The sequence below is a fragment of the Oryctolagus cuniculus genome, chromosome 16 (genome assembly GCF_964237555.1).
Source record: "Oryctolagus cuniculus chromosome 16, mOryCun1.1, whole genome shotgun sequence".
NCBI classification, from domain to species: Eukaryota; Metazoa; Chordata; class Mammalia; order Lagomorpha; family Leporidae; genus Oryctolagus; species Oryctolagus cuniculus.
The window spans coordinates 14,193,224-14,212,367 of record NC_091447.1 but is presented as its reverse complement, the minus strand read 5'-3'; the positions used below and the strand labels follow the sequence as shown (position 1 = coordinate 14,212,367).

Here is a 19,144-nt window from a genome sequence, read left to right as displayed (position 1 = left end):
CTGGTGATGGGTGAGTAGCTGGGATGGGTGATGCCCGGCCTTTTGCACACTCGTCTTTCTGATCGCTACAACCCCAAAGGGCCTAATAGCTTCCTATTTCAGGTGATGCACTGGGGCTACAGGGTGTCTTTTCCCCCCAGCCACACATCTGGCACCCCTGGCACCCCTGTCCTGTCTGCACTGTGGGAAGCCTTGTCTGCAGCTCTGATCCTAGCCTTAATATGAGGAAGGGGCCTCTCTGTGGGTGGGTGGGGCTCAAAAGACCCTGGGCGTGAGAATCAAGCTGCATCCCTGCAGTGGGAAAGCTCAGAGGCTTCTGCTTAGGTCTGGCTTTGGAGCTCTAGCTGCTGAGCTCTTCTTCCACGGGCTCCTGGTGTAACGCGGCCACCATCTGTGCTCCGATCCCCTGGGTCCTCCGTCTCCTGGGCTCTGCCAACCTCTGCCCGTGATGTCGCTCCACCCTGATTTACAGTTATCTGTCTGCTCGTCCGTCACTCCCCAGGCCATGCATTCACCCAACAGAACTAAACAGAGCAAGGCTGTTCCCAAGCAGGCAGCGTCAGAGTAGGGCTGGTTATGTCATGTCTCCCTCCTCTTCGTCCTCCTTCCCTCCTCCTGAATCTGCCCGGAACCAAGAATTTTAATATTGGACCTGAAGGACTTTTTGGGAAAGATTTAAAAAGATTTGAGCTTCCATGATTTAAAAATATAACACTTTTGTGATTAACTGCTCTCAAAGATCACACCAGGAAGAAAATCATTTGGAGGGGCTGGCACTGTGGCATGGCTGGTGGGACCGCCACCTGCAGTGCCAGCATCCCATGTGGGCACTGGTTCAGGTCCCGGCTGCTCCACTTCCAATCCAGCTCTCTGCTGTGATCTGGGAGGGCAGTGGAAGACAGCCCAGGTGCTCGGGCCCCTGCACCCACGTGGGAGACCTGGAGGAGGCTCCTGGCTCCTGGTTTAGGATCTGCACAGCTCTGGCCATTGCGACCAGTTGGAGAGTGGACCAGCGGATGGAAGATTCTCTCTCTCTCTCTCTCTCTCTCTCTCTCTCTCTCTCTCTCTCTCTTTTTTTTTTGGCAGGCAGAGTTAGACAGTAAGAGAGAAAGGTCTTCCTTCCTTTGGTTCACTCCTCAAATGGCCGCTACGGCTGGTGCGCTGCGCCGATCCAAAGCCAGGAGTCAGGTGCTTCCTCCTGGTCTCCCATGGGGTGCAGGGCCGTCCTTCTCTGCTTTCCTGGGCCACAGCAGAGAGCTGGACTGGAAGAGGAGCAACCGGGACAGAATCCAGCACCCCAACCAGGACTAGAACTCGGTATGCTGGTGCCGCAGGCGGAGGATTAGCCAAGTGAGTCGCGACGCTGGCCAGTTCTCTCTGCCTTGTCTTCTCTGTGTAGCTCTGACTTTCATGTAGACAAATAAATCTTAAAAAGAAAAACACAAAACCACTTGGGATGACACCCACATCCCGTATCAGGGTGCTTGGTTCAGGTGCTGCTTCTGCTTTCTATCCAGCTTGCTGCTAATGCACAGCCTGCTACTCGTGTGGGAGACCCAGATTGAATTCCTGGTTCCTGGCGTCAACATGACCCAGCCCTGGCTGTTGCAGGCATTCAGAAAGTGAACCAGTGGATGGAAAATCTCTGTCTCTTAAATTAAAAAAAAAAAAAAAAGTAAAAATTAATTAAATTAGAAAGTTTAGGGAGCTGCTCCCCATCTCTGTGCTGCTGCCTCCTGCAGTGACAGCCACTCCAGTTTTTTCCCCTCCAGCTCCCAAAGGGATCGAGTATTCAGGCTCCCATCAGTTCTCCCTTTGGTAAACACTTCCCAAACCCTAGCTGAGTGTTGCCTCCTGTTTCTGCCAGTGTCCAGAGGGAGCGATCCCTCATGTTGATACAGCCGTGAGCGCACACTTGTAGGGAAAGACACCTGCGTGCCCTAAGGGACTGCCGACTGTCCCCACCTCTGTGGTTGCACTGTGCAGTAGGTTTACTAGCGTAGTCGGCCCCAGGATCAAACTCCTAGGTTGGCTTTAGCGTCAGGTTTTTTCAGATGAATTGCTTTATAAAATAATAAAGCTTAGAGGGGGTAAGAACTAGCAGCCTGGAGCTTTCTAACCAGACCATGATTTGCTTGTTTTTTTTTTTTTTTTTTTTTTTTTGTTTGTTTGTTTGTTTTTTTGAATGTGTGGTCAAGTTCTGTAATAAATTTGTGTTTGCTTCCACGCTTATGAGAGTTAGGCTTTACCTAGATTTAGTTTATTTGGAGAATGAATCCTGTTAGTCCCACTTAGGCTGTAATTTGAGTTATTAATCTTAATAAATGTCGGGTAAAAAGACAAAGAACTAATGATGATTATTCAATGATTCTCCTGCTAGAGTAGCCTGCTCAAGGTTGAATTGGTTCGGCCAGTGCCTTTGCGGCCTGGTCATCATAACCACTCACCTGGACACACATCTGCTGACTTAATCTTGCTCTTGACCAGTTCTCTTGTCAGCAGTACCCTCTTGGCCTTTCGGGTATTTGACGATCTGATGACATGTTTCCATAACCAAAAAGCAACACGAGAAGCACAGTCAGCGGATATGTGAAGGCTGTTTTCACACAAACTTCTTAGACAAGGCCTCCCTTCTGCTGTGCCCCCATTTATAGTCTGGAAGAGATGCGGGCTTGCCAAGCTGTGCGCAACTCCTCGTAGCTTCAGACAGAGCTATCTTGCTCCTAATGCAAGTGCCTTTTTCCTACTGGAGAGAGCCAGCTCTTTGGGCTTCTTGGCTGGTGAATTCTGTGGGATTTCAGGCTTGGAAGGGATGCAGAGCCTAGCCCTGCCCTCGGTCAAGAACCGTCTACTCGTTCCCTAGTTGTTGACCTGGAAGGTGCACTCTGCTGACTCTCCCCTGCTTCCATAAGCTGCACCACACGCAGCCCCATTCGTCTCGCACCCAGCAGTGGAGGGTCGCCTTTCTGCAGGTTCAGGTGCAGTCACAGGGCAGCTCCCAGACTGGAAATGACCTACTGTCACTCATGCCCTTGATCTCTCCTTCCTAAGATGGTCCAGCCACCTGGCCTGCACCTGCCGGAGCACTTTCTCTGCCCACCTTCTGGCTTCTTGGTGTAGACTCCCGAGTACTGTGGTCGGCAACCCCCTGTGTCCACACACTCATCTCTGCCCAGTTTTCTTCTCCTCCTCCTCTCCCTGTCCGTGAGTTGCACGAACACAGGTGCCCACAGACACAGACTTCCTCCGAAACAGGTCCCTGCCACGGGAGACGTGCCCCTGTCGGGACTGTCAGCACTTCCTCTTCCCCTTACAGTGTCTTGCTGTACCTGCTCTGAGCTGCCTGAGCCGCGGCCCCCACACTGTGCTCAGCCCTCATCAGCTCTTTTTCTCTTGGTTTCTGATCCGTCAATGGCTTCTCCAAACCACATGAGCCATCCGTAATCAGAACCCGGCTCTCCTAGCAGTTCCAAGCCTCACCATGGCCAGAACACCCTGTGCCTGACCCACTCCACAGATCGGCCTGCTCGCTGGCAGTGGGCACCAGGGTAAAGCAGATCCCCAATGCCCCAATGACAGAAGTCACCTATGAGGGGGAGCATGGGCTGGGACACCCACCACCCTGGGGGACATCCATGGTTCTGTTCAAAAAGAGCTGGAGTATAGTCTGTCTGGGCTCAGTCTCAGCCTCACCACATCCCTGCTCCGTGATCTAACTTGGTCAAGTTAGTTTTTCTCTCTGCTTCAGTCTCTTATCAGTTAAATGGGGGCTTACCTCAAGGTCATTGTCATGAGTAGATAGTGACTGTTCAGCTCTTAGCTTTGCCTGCTGCGTGGTAAACCCTCAGCAAAGTTCTATACTGAGTTGCTTAGTCGTGGCCAGTTCCTTCTGGTGCCCATGCCTTGGGGGTCCACTGGTGACATATGACAGTGCTGTGTCCTTCATTCCCGAGTTGTGGTGACCTCTACCACTGTGGAATCACATTATGTCACCTCTAAATGGCGCAGTTTCTACTGAGTGCATGGCGTTCTGCACTTCACAAAACGCTTATCACTGGGGCAGCGTTCAGCCTAGCAGATAAAACGCTGTTTAGGACACCCGCATCCCACATTTAGCTGTGTGTATTACATTCCTGGTTCCAGCTTCCTGCTAATGCACGCCCCAGAAGTTAGCAGTGATGTCTCAAGTAGTCAGCTGTCTGCCCCCGTGTGGGAGACCTGGACTGAGTTCCTGCCTCCTTGCTTCAGTCCAGCCCAGCCAGTTCCAGCCATTGCAGGCATGTTGGGAAGTGAACCAGCATATGGGAATGTGCTCATTCATATTCTCTCTCTCTCCCTCTCCCTCTCTCTCTCTCTGTCTCCCCCTTTCTCCCTCCCTCTCTTTCTCCCTCCCTCCCTCCCTCCCTTTATCTCCTGCATCTCAAATAAAAAACAAATTAATCTCAGATAATGGTCAAGCCCCAGGGCTGTCTCACAGTGGTTTCCAGGTGAGCCATTTCCAGGCCAAGGTCCTGAACTAGCACAGGTCATGTTGATGTGGCTAAGCACCTGCCTGTCTTGAGCTTTGTCCCCGGGACAAGCACTGCAGCTGTTCTCAGTGTCACCAGGTCCATTTGGGGGCCTCACCTAAGTTGATGGTCAAGGGACAGGGCAGAGCAGGCCAAAGCCAACCACCACCACTAACAACCACCAACAGTAACCACCACCACTACCAACAACAGCCACCAATAACCACCACCACTACCAACAACAACCACCAATAACCACCACCGCTACCAACCAACACCACCACCAAAGTAGTTTGATGACTCAGCAAGACACCCCTCTCTGTTAGCCTTATCAGAATTCACCCCTTGAAGTTAATTGTTTGAGATTGAAGGTGTTGTTCTCTAAACTTCAACTTTAAAATGCACATTTATCTACTCATCCTTTCTTTCAAAAGCTTACTCAGCAAGTGCTCTTTGAGTCTCTCTGCCATGTCAAGTCCTGGCTGATCAGTGAGAACTAAAAGCAGAAGATATGATGATCCCTGCCTGCAAGTGGGGACATGGCCTAGGGGAAGACAGAAAACGGCTACAGTCCCTGCTCTCACTGTACCAAGCCAGGAGGATTTGTGCAGTGCCCTGGGGGCCATGTGGAAGGACCGTCAGGCCAACTGGAGGCCATGGGGTTCCTGAGAGGGGAGTGATTCTGGATGGGAACGTCGTGGGTGCATCAGAATTAGGCCAAGGCCTTGAGATGGACACAGGCGTAGTGAGCTGTTGGCTGTGACTGTCTTAGGCTGGCATCTTCCGTTGCTCTGTTCACAAGCCCGAGGGCAAGCAGCATTGGTAGTAGTGTGACCTCTCGGATGCCATGTCATCAGTCTAGGTGATTCTCATCGTCTTCCTTCTGGAAGGTTCCATGGTGCTGCCTGCTTTGGGCAGGCTTGAGTGTGGAGCCGTGTGCCCCTGCGAGGAATGTGGAGTGTCCTGTGTGGGACAGAGTGGGGCAGAAAGAGGAGGTCAGAGGGCCCTGGACGCAGCTTGTCCAGTCTGCACTGCAGCCCGCAGTGGAACCAGTTCACGCTGGTTTGGTTCACGCCTCACGGGCTGTGAGGGATGGTTGCATTAGTGAGAGCCCTCCCGGCATGGTTTCATACCTGGTCCCTCCGAGTCAGCAACATGGGACCTTAGTCTGGTGGAACTCCCTCCGGTGGAGTAAATGTAGCACTCAAGACCAAACACAAGGGCATGGTTCGATGAGCTGTCAACAGGGAGGGGAAAGGAAGCCTCGCCCTGAGGGTGACTTTGGAGCCCTGGGAGGAGGGTACAGCCCTTTCCAGAGCCTTCCTTCCCTCTCTCTGTTACCGTCTGCTTGTTCGGTTCCCCTTGATCAAGAGAGAATATTCTGGGCCAGAACCGAACTCTGTGTGTGGAAAGGAAGAGGAGGACATAGTCCCTGCCCCGAGGGGTCTTCATTTAGTGGAGAAGACAGAGAGCAGATGCGTAGAGGTCATGGAATCAGGTGGTGCTGGCCACACTTCGGGGCATCCCATCTGAAGAGAGGGGGCCCGGCGAGACGCTGGTCCAGGCCAGCTCCTGGCATGAAGTGATAAATATAGGACACCTGGCCTGGAGGGCCCTTGTCGGTTTGTAGACTTCTGGGAGACGGAAACCCTGAACTCTGTCTTGACAGGTGAGCCTACATGCAGGACTGCTGTGTGCTCCCTGGGGTTCTCTGAGTCCCTAAAGCCCATCCATGCCCCCCTGCTGAGGGCCCTGGGTAAAGTCGGTGCTGGCCAAGGAGCAGGGACACGATGCCCTGGAGAAGGCCAGTGGCTGCCCTGTGGGTACGTGGCCCAGGAATCTTTTCCATTAGCCCTGATGCTGGAGAAGCAAGCAGGTGGCAGTGCAAGTTCCAGCAGGCCCAAGAAGTCCCTTCCTTGCCACTTCTGCTGGCCAGTGCTGGGGCTGTGGGAAAACCTAGACACAGTCAGACATTTTTTATTAAGATTTATTTATTTATTTGAAAGGCAGAGTTACAGAGAGGTTTTCCATCCACTGGTTCACTCCCCAAATGGCTGCAATGGCTGGAGCTGGACCAATCCAAAGCCAGAAGCCAGAAGCTTCTTCCAGGTCTCCCATATGGGTTCAGTGGAAGGTACTGGTTCGGTACTGGTTCTGTTGTGCATTCGGAATTCACAGACCCGATAGCAGCATGGCCAAACAGCTTTGCCACACAAAGTGCAGGGAGACCTGGGAGCCCTCCTCCCTCCTCTGTCTTCATGCTCTTGTCGGGCTGTGCTCAGAGGGCGCTGGGATTCTGTGAGCACTCACCCCATGATCACTCCTCCTCCCCTGCATGCAGCTGAGGACCCCAGTGCATTCCTGTGCTCCCTCCTGCAAGCCCTGTCCCCCGGGCTAAGCCATGAATCCATTTCGTCTGTTTCTGGAGTTTCTTATTCCTACTCATCCTTCAAGAGAGGAGGCACAAGGAGTGGTTTCTGCAGATTTGGGGCTAAAGTGTGTTTTGGGAAGAGGGGAGCCGTCTCCCTGAGGTGTCCACACTGGGGTTCAGCACCATGGGCAGAGACCTGAGGTTGCATCCACACCTCACTGGCTGTCTGGGTGGCACTGATGGAGCCCCTTTCCCCACTGTCCTGAGAGCTCCTCTCACTTGCTCAGCTCATCCCTCCCCCTCTCCCTCCACAACCTCCTCCTCTCCCACATGCCGCAGTGGCTGTATCTTCTGACATTACCCTCTGCTGAGCCATGTTCCCCACTGACACTGGCAGGAAGTTCGGGGCAGGACTGCCCTCACCCTGACATAGGGATGCGTTTGATCCTGGACTCCACCCCTCTGGCAGCTCAGAATCTCATGCCTCTTGGCAGTGCCCACCAGGAACATACCCGCAAGAGAGCGAGTTGGGTTTCTTGCCTGCTGTCCCGAGAGATGCCTGCCCCCATGGGGACAGAGGGGCAGTGCAGGAGGGGAAGGGGATGACATAGAAAAGGAGCTGGGGGAGGGTGTTGTGCTTCAGTAGGTTAAGCCACAGCTAGGGACAGCGGCATCCCACATGGAAGTGCTAGTTCAAGTCCCTGCTACTGTTTCTAATCCAGCTCCCTGCTACTGCCTGCTACTCTGTTTCTAATCTAGCTCCCTGCTACTGCGCCTGGGAGGCAGCAGATGAGGGCTCAAGTGCTTGGGCCCCTGCCACCCATGTGGGAGACCCTGATGGAATTCTTGGCTCTGGCTCCTAGGTTTGGCCTGGCCCAGCCCTGGCTGTTGTGGGCATTTGGACAGTGAACCAGAGAATGGAAGATCTCTCTCTCTCTCTCTCTCTCTCTCTGTCTTTCTCTCTCTGTCACTCTGCCTTTGAAATCATTTTCAAAACAGGAAGAAGAAAGGACATGGGAGACGTGGGTTTGTGTGTGGGGATCTTGGGAAGGGCTTTGGTAGGCAGGAGCTTGCTTGGGGATGGGCTAAGTCTAGGACTGGCCGTCTTAACAGGTCTTCTCTACCGGGAGAGCAGATGTTGAGCAGAGCCACTGCTGACACTGGGAAAGGAGCTGCCGTCACTCGTGTCACCCGGGCCCCAGTGTCCTGTGTGCTGGACCCTATTCACGTTCAGCCGTGGACACCGAGAGGATGAGTTTTTGTCTTGTTCCACTGTGGCCGCAGAGTGGCCTTGTCTGCTGGTGACTTTCTGCAGGAGCGTGCGGAAACCCAGTTGAGTGCCAGACCAGCCCCCAGGGCTGAATACACAGTGGCAAAAACCCCAAGTGTTTTGGTTGTTTCCTGTTCTCACTCAAGCACCCATGCCTGTGGATGCACGTTGGGGGGGTGGGGTGGGGGCGGGGGCGTGCTCCTTTTGTGGATGCACTGCCTGCGTGTCCTCCTCCCACCCTGTCTACCTGGAGACTGAAGCAGACCCCTTGGAATCAGGGCTCTGCCCCACAAGGCTGCCTCCCACCTCGATGCCCACTGCAAGCTCCTGGTGGTTTTACCTGCACTTCTGACCCGCGGGCTGTGAAGCAGAGGGCCTTGGGTTTGATTAATGTGCTAGAACAGCTCACAAACTTGGGGAACTGTTGACTTAGATTTCCCAGTTTCTGAGAAAGGACATTTTAAAGGACACAGCGGAAGCCAGATGAAGAGATCCAGAGGAGGTCTGGAAGGGGCCTGGGCGTGGGAGTTTCTGTCTCTGTGGAGCTGCTTGCACCTGTCCTCTGGCCAGGAGATCTGTCCTCACTCACCTTGCCGGGAGCCCCTTGGACCCAATCCTTTTGGGTTTCTCTGGAAGCTCCAGGATGTGGGTCCCTAGATTAAACCATTGGCCACTGGCAACCCTCCAGCCCCTCCCCCACTGCATTCCAGCCCTAGGAGCACCTGGGCGGTTCCCCTGGCAACCAGTCCCCCCCTATCCTGGGGCAAACCCGGGACTTTACAGAAAAATCACCTAATTAACATAAATTCTGAAGGCTGATGGGGCTGCTTGTAAATCACAAAAGACTGCCTTTCACCTGTTAGGGCTCTGGCGTTGTCACTGCTGCGCGGGGAGCCCAGGACCTCAGGCCTGATATTTTAACAAAGGACCGTCCTGTGGAGCTACTCACTCAGGAAATCACTGGGTTATAGGAGCTGGGAGTGCAAACCTGGGAGGAAAACCCAGGCTCCTCTTCTCTTGCTCCTCTCCTCCCCGACCTGCCTGTGCCAGCTCAGGTGGGAGGTGGTCCCCAGCACCTCCAAGATGCCCATTCATCACTTGTCTCTCCCTGCCTCCTTGCCCTGGCCAGACAGACACCCTCCAGCTCCCTCCCTTCCCCCCACACCATCACCTCCTGCAGTCTCTTCATGTGGGCCTCCTTCCCACAGTCCTAGGACCGTGAATGTGTGCAAGACACCTGCAAATCATTTTTTCAAAAGGATTTATCTATTTGAAAGGCTGAATTACAGAGAGAAAGGGAGAGGCAGAGAGATCTTCCACCCGCTGGTTCACTCCCCAGATGGCTACAACAGCCAGAGCTGGGCCAGGCCAAAGCCAGGAGCCAGGAGCTTCTTCCAGGTCTCCCACATGGGGGTGCAGGGGTCCAAGGACTTGAGCCACCCTCTGCTGCTTTCCCAGGCACGTTAGCAGGGAGCTGGAATGGAAGTGGAGCAGCTGGGACTCGAACCTACACCCAAATGGGATGCCTGCACTGCAGACAGCAGCTTCACCTGCTATGCATACTTTCACTCTGAACCAGGCTAACGCTCTGATGAGCGAGCAGGTCAGGCAGCATTCATCTCTCTGTCCTCCTTGAGAGCCAGATATCCTAAATAGGAGGAGGAGGATTTCATGGCAGTCTCAGATAACGTGCCTCTCCCTCTGGACATGGATTTTTCTGCCTTTTCTTCCTAACAGCTTTTCCAAATGGAAATGCGATCCCAGCGACATAGATGCTATTGATAGTATATCAGCGAGGCCCAGGCATTCGCCTGCCTGCCCAGTGGAGTGTGCCTGCCGGGGGCACAGCCGCGTATCGCCTCTCAGGCAGACGTGAGAGAAGCCCTGCCCATGCATATGTATGTGTGTGGCCCGGGGAAGTTAATCACACCGTACATCACGCACGCATGGAGTGCGGAATGCACTTCAGCACGACAGCGGGCTCCTGCGAAATGCATGTCGGCCAGGGACAGACTTGCATCCTTTCAGGACAATTTGTGTGTTTGTGTCTGGACGTGTCGGTACGCCTGTTTTCGGGGGGGGGGGGAAGGAAAGGGGTTCAGTATCTGCCCTCTTTCTGGCCCACCTATTCCCCTTCAGCCACCTGGATAACAAAAGAGCCCCGTAGGAGAAATGAGAAGTGGCGATTACACATTGGTGTTCCCGTTCTGGGAGCCAGGCAGCCATCCTCTGGGAGAACTCACAGTGAATACCCAGCATTAATCGCCACAGTAACTTATGCGTCTGACCTTGCCGAGACGTAGTAACACAGCTTTGCGTCCTAGCATCATTTGCCGCTCAAAGATCAGAAAACAATGATCATGAAATTACATTGCTGTGTAGAACGGCCAGTACTTTTAGATTTCTTGAGAAAATCTTGGAGGACCTAAGTGACCAAGAAAGTGAGGGGTCGGTACACCAGGAGTTGAATGTGGTCATGGATTTGGTGAGCAGTTAAGGCGAGATCAGTGCCTTCCCACTCTTAGGAAAGGTGAACAAAACCCGTATTCATCCCTGATTGCCCTACTGGATCAGGTACCTGTTCCCCTGTGGGAGACCCTCAGCCTTTCTCCTTAATGTCTGTACCTAATTAGAGGTGCGATTTGCTGTCAGTAGCAGCAGGAACGTGTGAAGAGAGGTGAAACCTGCTTGCTGTCACCTCCTCCTGCTCACATCACCAGAAATGCAGTGTCCTTAGGTGCATCCTGGGTTCTCCCCCACCGGGGTGGGAGGGGCTACCTTCTGCTTCCTGGGTGCTGCACTGGGGAGAATCACACCCGGAACCCCCTGCGAGAGAGAGTTCCTCACTCACGGTCGGCCGGGTCAGCAGGGAGCATCCTCTGTGACAGGGCCACGTCAGCACAGCACGCTGGTCCCAGCCGGGAAGCTGTGTGTGCAGAAATGAGTGATGGTTCAGCCTTCTCTCCTTTTTACAAAGGGGCTGGGGTGGAGACAGGCAGAGAGCCCTCACCCCGGACGCCTCTATGAGATTTTGACAGGGGATCACTTTCTGCTTGCCTTCTTTCTAGCAGCGCAAGTGAGTGACCACCCTGCTTGATGGAAGGGGTAGTTTTCTGCCTCCCTCTTAAAGTCAGGCTGGGTAGCCACTGAGTGTGCTGTGCACCTGCTGTAGCCGTGGAATACGGTTTCTCGTGAAAGCAACAAGGACTCCCGTATTTCAATAGTGGAAGGTTTAAAAGTGCTTTCCCCATTCCGGTAGTGTTTCCTGAACGTCAGCCAGGTGAAAGAAGGCAGCACGATGCATTCTCTCATTGCAGTGGTTCAGATAGTTTTAAACACCAACTCTTATAATGCCACCCCTCCCCCCACCCCGCCCTGTATTTTCTATTTGCTGTATTTCTGACCCTCTGTGCTTTGGGTCCGGCTGCTGCACCGTGGACTCTTAACCGGGCTCCGCGTTTATTCTGAACCTCTAAAGAAGGGGTGCGGGGTCGGGGAAACAGCTCCAGGGAACGCCGCGCTGCAGCTTCAGCGAGCTCCTGGGGGTCGGCTTTGGGGGTTTCCTCCCCTCCCCCTTTCCCCCCCGTTCTTAATCTCCTCTCCCTCTCTCCTTCCCCCATCCACCATCAAAGCAAGACGAGGAGGTGACTACGGTGCAGGTGCGAGAGCAGGAGCGGGACGTCCTGGTGCTGAGGAGAGTGAGGGGCGGCGGCCCAGCCCCCGCGGCCGACGGCGATTGGAGGTGAGCTTTGCCCGCGCCCCCCGGCCCCAGCCCGCGCCGCCTCGTCTGCCCGCCTCCCTGGCTCTCCTCCCCGCCTCCCCGGCGCTCTGGCTGACTGCAGGGCTCCCCGCAGCCAGACGCGCGCCGTTCGCCGCGAGAGCACGGGCGCGCGGCGCGCGGGCTGCGAGCGCTTAGGGGATGCCTTTGTTAGCGCCCGTGCGCCATGGGCAGCTCCCGGCTGAGGGTGTGTGACCCGCGGCTGCCGCGCAAGGAGGAGCGCGCGCCGCCCCTGCCCACCTTCGATGTGCCTTACTTCAAATACATCGACGAGGAGGATGACGACGACGGGTGGAGCAGCCGCTCGCAGTCCTCCGCCGAGGACGACTCAGTGGACTCCCTGCTCTCCGACAGATACGTGGTGGTGTCCGGGACCCCGGAGAAGATTCTGGAGCACCTTCTGAACGACCTGCACCTGGAAGAGGTCCAGGACAAAGAAACAGGTAAGGCCATGGCGCGGTGACACCCCCCACCAAGGGGGGCGAGGCTGGCGAGGGGGACCCGGCACACTCCTCCTGCCTCCCGTCCCCATCCGGTCCACGGACGCGTGTCCAGCCCCAGCCGGCTACCGGAGAAGTATGTACCAAAAAAACGCCTGCCAGGCAGATGTTCCTGCTTCTCCCGTGGTGGTGTTTCCCCCAATGTCACCTACAGGCAGCTGGCAGGCGGCCAGCGTTCCATCGCCGGTGCGCACGGGAAAGAAATGCCAGGGACTTGGGGCCCGGGGCGTCCACCTGGTTGGAGGGAGTGTGGGGCTGGGGGCCCGCGCGTCTCCTGGTCCAGACGTCAACAATGAAGGCAGCTGCAGGCTGAACCTCAACTTCTGCCGTTCTCTAAGTGCTCTGCAGGCTGGCTGCTCAGAGCCAGGGTGAGGGTCGCAGCTCTGCAGACCACGCACTGATTCACTGAGGCCTTAAGTGATCAGCTTTCCTGTCCTTTCTGCTTAACCCCAGCGCAAAATACCCTTTCAGCTTGCCCACCCATGCCCTTCTAGGAAGCGTTGCCGTTCTGTTGACGAAACGACTTAGCCATAGCACAGAAGGGAGGCTCCTAGAGTCTCTTAACCAGAATCTGTAATTGGCTGCAGCCTGGAGCGATTATTTCAGTGAATAGGCCTGGACTGGGAGCATGGCGTTTGCAGCTCAATGAAATGCGCTTTTTTGCAGCTGTGCTGGCCCCTCTGATGACCTGCGCTGTGCAGGGTGTTGCTTGCATCAAGAAAAGGCAGTGGTGGATTGCACTGGTGCAGAGCCCTCGGGCTGTTGGCAGGGCGGGAGGGTTAGTGAAAGCACAGGGCAGGTTGGAGCGAGAGTTTCCCGCGGCCTGGTAGTTCTGTCCCGAACCTCAGAGGAAGGCCAGTGAGAGAAACACAGCAAGGTGTGCCTATGGGAGTGGGCTAAAAACAGGAGCAGAATGACCCAGGGGTGTTCCCTAAGGTCATGTTATTGTCTGATCTCAGAATCCAAGCAAATCCAAGGGAACTTTGGCAAGTTCCTGGAGAAATGGCACTAAGAAGATAAATTGCTTTTGGCACAGAAAATGTTGACCTCCGTGTGTGGTTTTTTTCCCCATGATATGCGTCTCCCATGAACTTTTTGAAATACCTGCATGCTTTATTTTTCATATTTTTTTTTTTTTGGTTTGGAAGGGGAGGAAAATCATTGTCATTTTTACGAAAAGCTACAAGACAAATGGATTCTCGAGGTATAGGCTGTTTTTGTGTCTGTATGTTCCATGCCCTTGCGGCCAGTTCACATGTTCTGCTTCATCAGGTGCAATCATGGAACTGCATGTGATTTCCAGGTCCCCTGGCCAGGCTGCCTTTACACAGGCCTTTGCTAGAATACCGGCAAGCTCTTTGTCATGGAGAGCCACCTGACATGTGGCTTTCTCCTTGTTGATGACCCTCAGCTTCTCTCTAATACACGACTTTGAATGTAGGTCATACTAAGAAGCAAAGCAATGATTAAAGCCTTAACAAGACCTAGCTGGATCCGCCCCGCCCCCCAACTCTGTTTTTCTAACTGACATTAGTTTGTGTTCCCTTTACTTTTGCGAAAAAATGGCCCCAGTGCTCATTATCAAGTTCCCTCTACTTCCTGCTGGGACTGACAAATCTCCCCAGTACTGTCACTAACGCCACCGGATAGGATAGCGGCTAAGCACGGGCTACTGAGTGTCATGCCTGCTGTCTTCCCGATGATGGCAGCCCCAGGGTCAGCCGCAGAGCAGAAAAAGGACCAGGGCTCAGGGACTTGACCTGAGGGCATCAGCCTGGGTCAGGGCAGGAGGGGTCAGCCCCACCTGATTCCACGAGCTAGCTCATTTCCTTGAAGTGTGTGGGGACGACCACGCATGAAACCTCAGAGTTTTGCAGAGACATTTGAAAGCAGAGACATAGAACCAACTTTTCCTTCCGTCAAAGAAGAATTTTTTGAAATAGGAAAAGTCAAAAGCTTTAGAGACAGTATTATAATAGGGACGCCCAAGTGGAAGTCCCAGGTACTTTGTCAACACTTCAAGCACTGCGCTTGGAGAAAATACAGCAGAAAAGCCACCAGGTGGTTTTGACGATAAAAAGAAATCTACTAAATATAAAGTCCATTTTGTGTTCAAGTTCAAGAGAAAGGGGTTTGAACACTGGACGAATGAGATGTTTAGATCATTGAGCCTCTCTTCCCTGACACAGGTGACTTCTCGGTCTCTGTCTCGATCCGGCTGGCAGAGCCCGGGTGCACGAGAGCCTGATAGAGTTGCACAAACCATATGGAAGACAGATGGAGGGAAATGAGAAGGGGCCGCAATAAAAGTCAGCAGCGGCGGTTTTATGTTCTTGAGCTCCCCTTTGAGGGAGATGGCGCCAGATGGGGCCGGGTCGAGCCATATGGTGGACCTCCATGATGCCCCGGGGGCAAGGAGGAGACGGGGTACAAGGGAGGAGAGCCGAGCCGTGGCCCCAGCAGCTGGGGTGAGCCTGTTCTGCATCCTCACCTTCCTGTGCTCCCGTGCCCCAGGGACGCTGGGAAGGTGACCAGGAGAGAGATGTGAGGAATTGCCCATCCCTGTCCCACAGAGGTCACTTAGTTGTGAAAACATAGATGCAGGGCCCAACAGAGGCCTTCTTGTTTGATTTTTAATACATTCATTTGTTCTCCTTTTATTTGAAAGGCGGAGACAGAACTCTTGTTGCTTCCCTCCCCCAAGTGCCCACGACAGCTGGGAATGAGTCCAGGCCAAAGCCAGGAACTAGGAACTCCATCCAGGTCTCCCGTAGGGATGGCGGGGGCCCTGCTGGGGTGCACTTCAGCAGGAAGCTGGAATCAGAAGCGGAGATGGGACTCAAACTCGGCCACTCCACCATGGGCCGTGGGGGTCCCAAGCAGCACCTTAGCTGCTGCACCAACCCGCACCCCAGCACACAGGACAGGCTGGTGGGGTTGCTAATGGATGTTCACATAGCAGTGGGAAAAGGTCACTGTACTGAGTGGCCAAGGAGAGAATGCCAGGGCATTTCTGTTGCTCCTCAAATCCAGAGTGCAAGAGAGGGCCAGGCATTGGGCATGGGGGCTGAGATGCTACTTGGGATGTCCCACCCTGTATAGGAGTGTTCGAATTTGAATTCCACCTCTGCCCCTGATTCCAGCTTCCCGCTAGTGCAGCAGGTGATGGCTCAAGTTCTTGGGTCCCTGCTACCCACATGGAGACATCCAGATTGAGCTCCTGGCTCCTGACTTCAGCCTGGCCCAGTCCTGGCTGTTGTGGGCATTTGGCAAGTGGACAAGCAGATGAGAAATCTGTCTCATCTGCCTTTCAAATAAAGATAAATACATATTAGAGTAGAGTAACAAACAACCAAACAGTTCATACAGTGTCCTGTTACCAAATCAAGCTGAGTTTTGGATGCAAAGATGAGTTAAAGATGTTTGCATGCAACCAGTAATGTTTACCTAAATCATTTTCATACATGCACACTTACCATTACTTATTTTCTTTTTTTTTTTAAGTTTTATTTTATTTATTTGAAAGAATTACAGAGAGAGGTAGAGACAGAGAGAGGTCCTCCACCCGCTGGTTCACTCCCCAGATGGCTGCAATGGTTGTAGCTGCGCCAATCTGAAGCCAGGAGCCAGGAGCTTCCTCTAGGTCTCCCATGTGGGTGCGGGGGCCCAATGACTTGGGCCATCTTCTACTGCTCTCCCAGGCCATAGCAGAGAGCTGGATCGAAGTGGAGCAGTCGGGACTAGAACCAGCACCAATATGGGATGCCAGCGCTTCAGGCCAGGGCATTAACCAGCTGCGCCACAGCACTGGCCCCACCATTACTTATTTTCATAATCCTCAGTGTTCATATTTTTTCTCCCTGGTAGTACTAGGCACAAGGAATTGTCCAATGACATCTGTGGCATTGAATAAATGAATTTTTTTAACTCTTAAAAAGCATACAAATGGGAAATACTGATAGAGAACAAGTGCACCAACCAGGCGTTACGGTCCAGCTTTGAAATCCTCATTACTTTATAACCACCCCCATCTGTTTACCACATTAGCCAGAGCACTCCCCCAAAAGAGCAAGCGGTGATGAAATGTGTGGTCCCATAAGTTTTTCAGCATCTCTTCCTTTGCACCGCTCTTCATTGTCGGAGGAGGGAGAACTGGAGTCTGGTCGCTGGGTGCTTATTCGTGAACCTGGAAAGTGATGGAGACTGTACTGGAAGATTTCCCTTCTGAGGCTCAGGTTCTGACTTGAAAGCTCCTGCAATGTTCGAGAAAAACCTAGCCATTTCGGCAGCTCCCCCTTTCATGGTCCCAGAAATAGGGCAGACACCGCTGGTCATTCAGGAGAGTGACAAAAAAACCACAAGGAAGCAGCCGAGAGTTGTGAGTGGAGGGGCCAGGGGCGCAGCCAGCCCTGCGCTGTGCTGTGAGCTGCAGTGTGTGCTGCTCTGGTTAACTCCCCCCTTCCCCAGAGAGAAATCAAAGTGGGTTTTGCTCGCAGATACTTCTGCTGGGAATCATGATTTCTGTTTCAAAGCCAGGGGGTGACTGTGTAGCAGATGGATTTTTATAGAGACAAATCTTGCTGATTTTTTCCTTCGCATCTGTGATATGACAGGCCCACCATAGGGAAAACAAAAGAGGAAATGCATTATTTTCCATTTCCTTATTCTTTGTTCATCATTTGGAAAAAAAATGCCCTTAGGATTACAGATTTCCAGGAAAAACAAGCTGGAGAGAATAGGATTGTAGGAATAGGTTACACCTCCCAGACGATTCTCATTAGACCTGACCTGATTTCTTGAAGGTATGGCTGCCTTTTTTTTTTTTTTTTTTTTTATTCTATGAGGTTATCTATCATTCAGGGTAGTCTGTTACCACCTCCCAGCGTTGGTGCTTTGCGCCCAGCATCTCGTAGCAGGTGCAGCGTGTGATTGAGGTCGTGAGTCTCGGTTGTGAAGAGGCACAACTTCTGTGCAAGTGCCTGCTCTGTGTTACAGCAGCACTGCTCTGACAGAACCACAGCGAAGCCAGAGCGGGCCCCATACACACGTCACCTTCTGTTCACTGTTTTTGTCTCTTCCATTGCCAGCAGCCCGCTGATAAGAACTCCTGACACATGAGTTTTGTGGAGGAAAATTAAGAATGCTTTACTTGCGATCCTTGAAAAGATAGAAGACAGGGCAGTGGGCACCTTCCATGATTCCCTTGTCTCTCAGGGTTTTTCTGGTTCAGCGTGAGGCACGTCTCAGTTCCAGATTTCCAGACCATAATATCCCCGTAGCAACATGACCTTGACAGGACTAAACTTTTGAGGGTAGGTAGAGAAATCTTTAGATACTGCTAAGTCTTTCCATGATTTTGTGATTATCTTTTAAATATCTATGGTTTCTGCAATGCCATATAACAAGTGGAGCAGGGTAGCTCATCTGTGGTTGCACATTACCATTCCCTGAGGCCCTTACAAACCATACCAATGCCCAGAGACTTCTGATGCTACTGAGTGGAGCTGCAGTCTAAGCCATACGTGCTTTAACAGCTCCCCAGGTGAGGCTAATGAGCAGTGAAGTTTGAAAGCCTTGGAAATAGCACTTTGTCTCACTTCCATTAATTTCTTTCTTTTCTTTTGAGAGAGAGACAAATATATACACACATACAGAGAATGAGAGAGAGAGAAAGAAATCTCTCGCCGGCACCGCAGCTCACTAGGCTAATCCTCTGCCTTGTGGCGCCGGCACACCGGGTTCTAGTCCTGGTCGGGGCGCCGGATTCTGTCCCGGTTGCCCCTCTTCCAGGCCAGCTCTCTGCTGTGGCCAGGGAGTGCAGTAGAGGATGGGCCAAGTGCTTGGGCCCTGCACCCCATGGGAGACCAGGAGAAGTACCTGGCTCCTGCTATCAGATCAGCGCGGTGTGCCGGCCGTGGCGGCCATTGGAGGGTGAACCAACGGCAAAAGGAAGACCTTTCTCTCTGTCTCTCTCTCCCACTGTCCACTCTGCCTGTCAAAAAAAAAAAAAAAAATCTCTCATCCACTGGTTCATTCCCCCGCATTCCCTCAACAACCGGGTGTGGACAGGCCGAAGCCAGGAGCCAGGAACTCCATCTGGGTCTCCCATGTGGGTGGCAGGGACCTCAGGACCTGAGCCATCACCTGCTACTTCCCTGGGTGTGTATTAGCAAGAAACTGCAATCGCTCAGACCCAGGCACGTCTTAGGATGCAGGCAGCCCAAGTGGTATCTTAACCTCTATGCCAATCGCCCACCCTGCACCTCCAGTTATTAGAGACCCGTGGCAGGCTTCTGAGAGCCAAGGGCATCGTTCCTGCTTTCCTCCACCTCCCCCTGCCAACCCCTCTCCAGAGCTAACCTCCAGCCTTGGGGCCGCTGGCACCTGCCCTGCAGCTACGATGCACGAAGTTCAGAAGTCCCAGACCCACACAGAAAAGGACAAAATCAGAGGGCAGGAAGAAGCGCGAGGCCCACAGCTGTTTGGTGTCTCAACCCTTAGCACTGAAGAGCTGAGGGTGCAGAGAACACAGCCCACCTGGCTTCTGGCTGGGGAGCCGCTGCACTACAAGGCTTTCCGGGCTCTGAGGACTGCCAGCACAGGATGATGGCTTCTGTGGGGAATGAGGTTTTAAGGGAGCAGCCGATGCCCAGAAGCAGGGAAGGGAGACGAGCCTCTAACCCTGGGCCGCGTTAATAAACAGCCTGAGAACTTAAG

At 53.3% G+C, this 19,144-nt stretch overlaps 1 protein-coding gene across 1 annotated transcript in view; it reads left to right on the top strand.

The window, feature by feature from the left end:
• The window catches only part of RAPGEF5 (Rap guanine nucleotide exchange factor 5), a 245,354-nt gene that overhangs the window by 156,561 nt on the left and 69,649 nt on the right, over positions 1-19,144 (top strand). The window contains exons 10-11 of the mRNA XM_051852807.2: positions 11,782-11,891; positions 12,282-12,370. Of these exons, the coding sequence (XP_051708767.1) occupies positions 11,782-11,891; positions 12,282-12,370 (199 nt within the window). The remainder of the gene's footprint in view (positions 1-11,781; positions 11,892-12,281; positions 12,371-19,144) is intronic.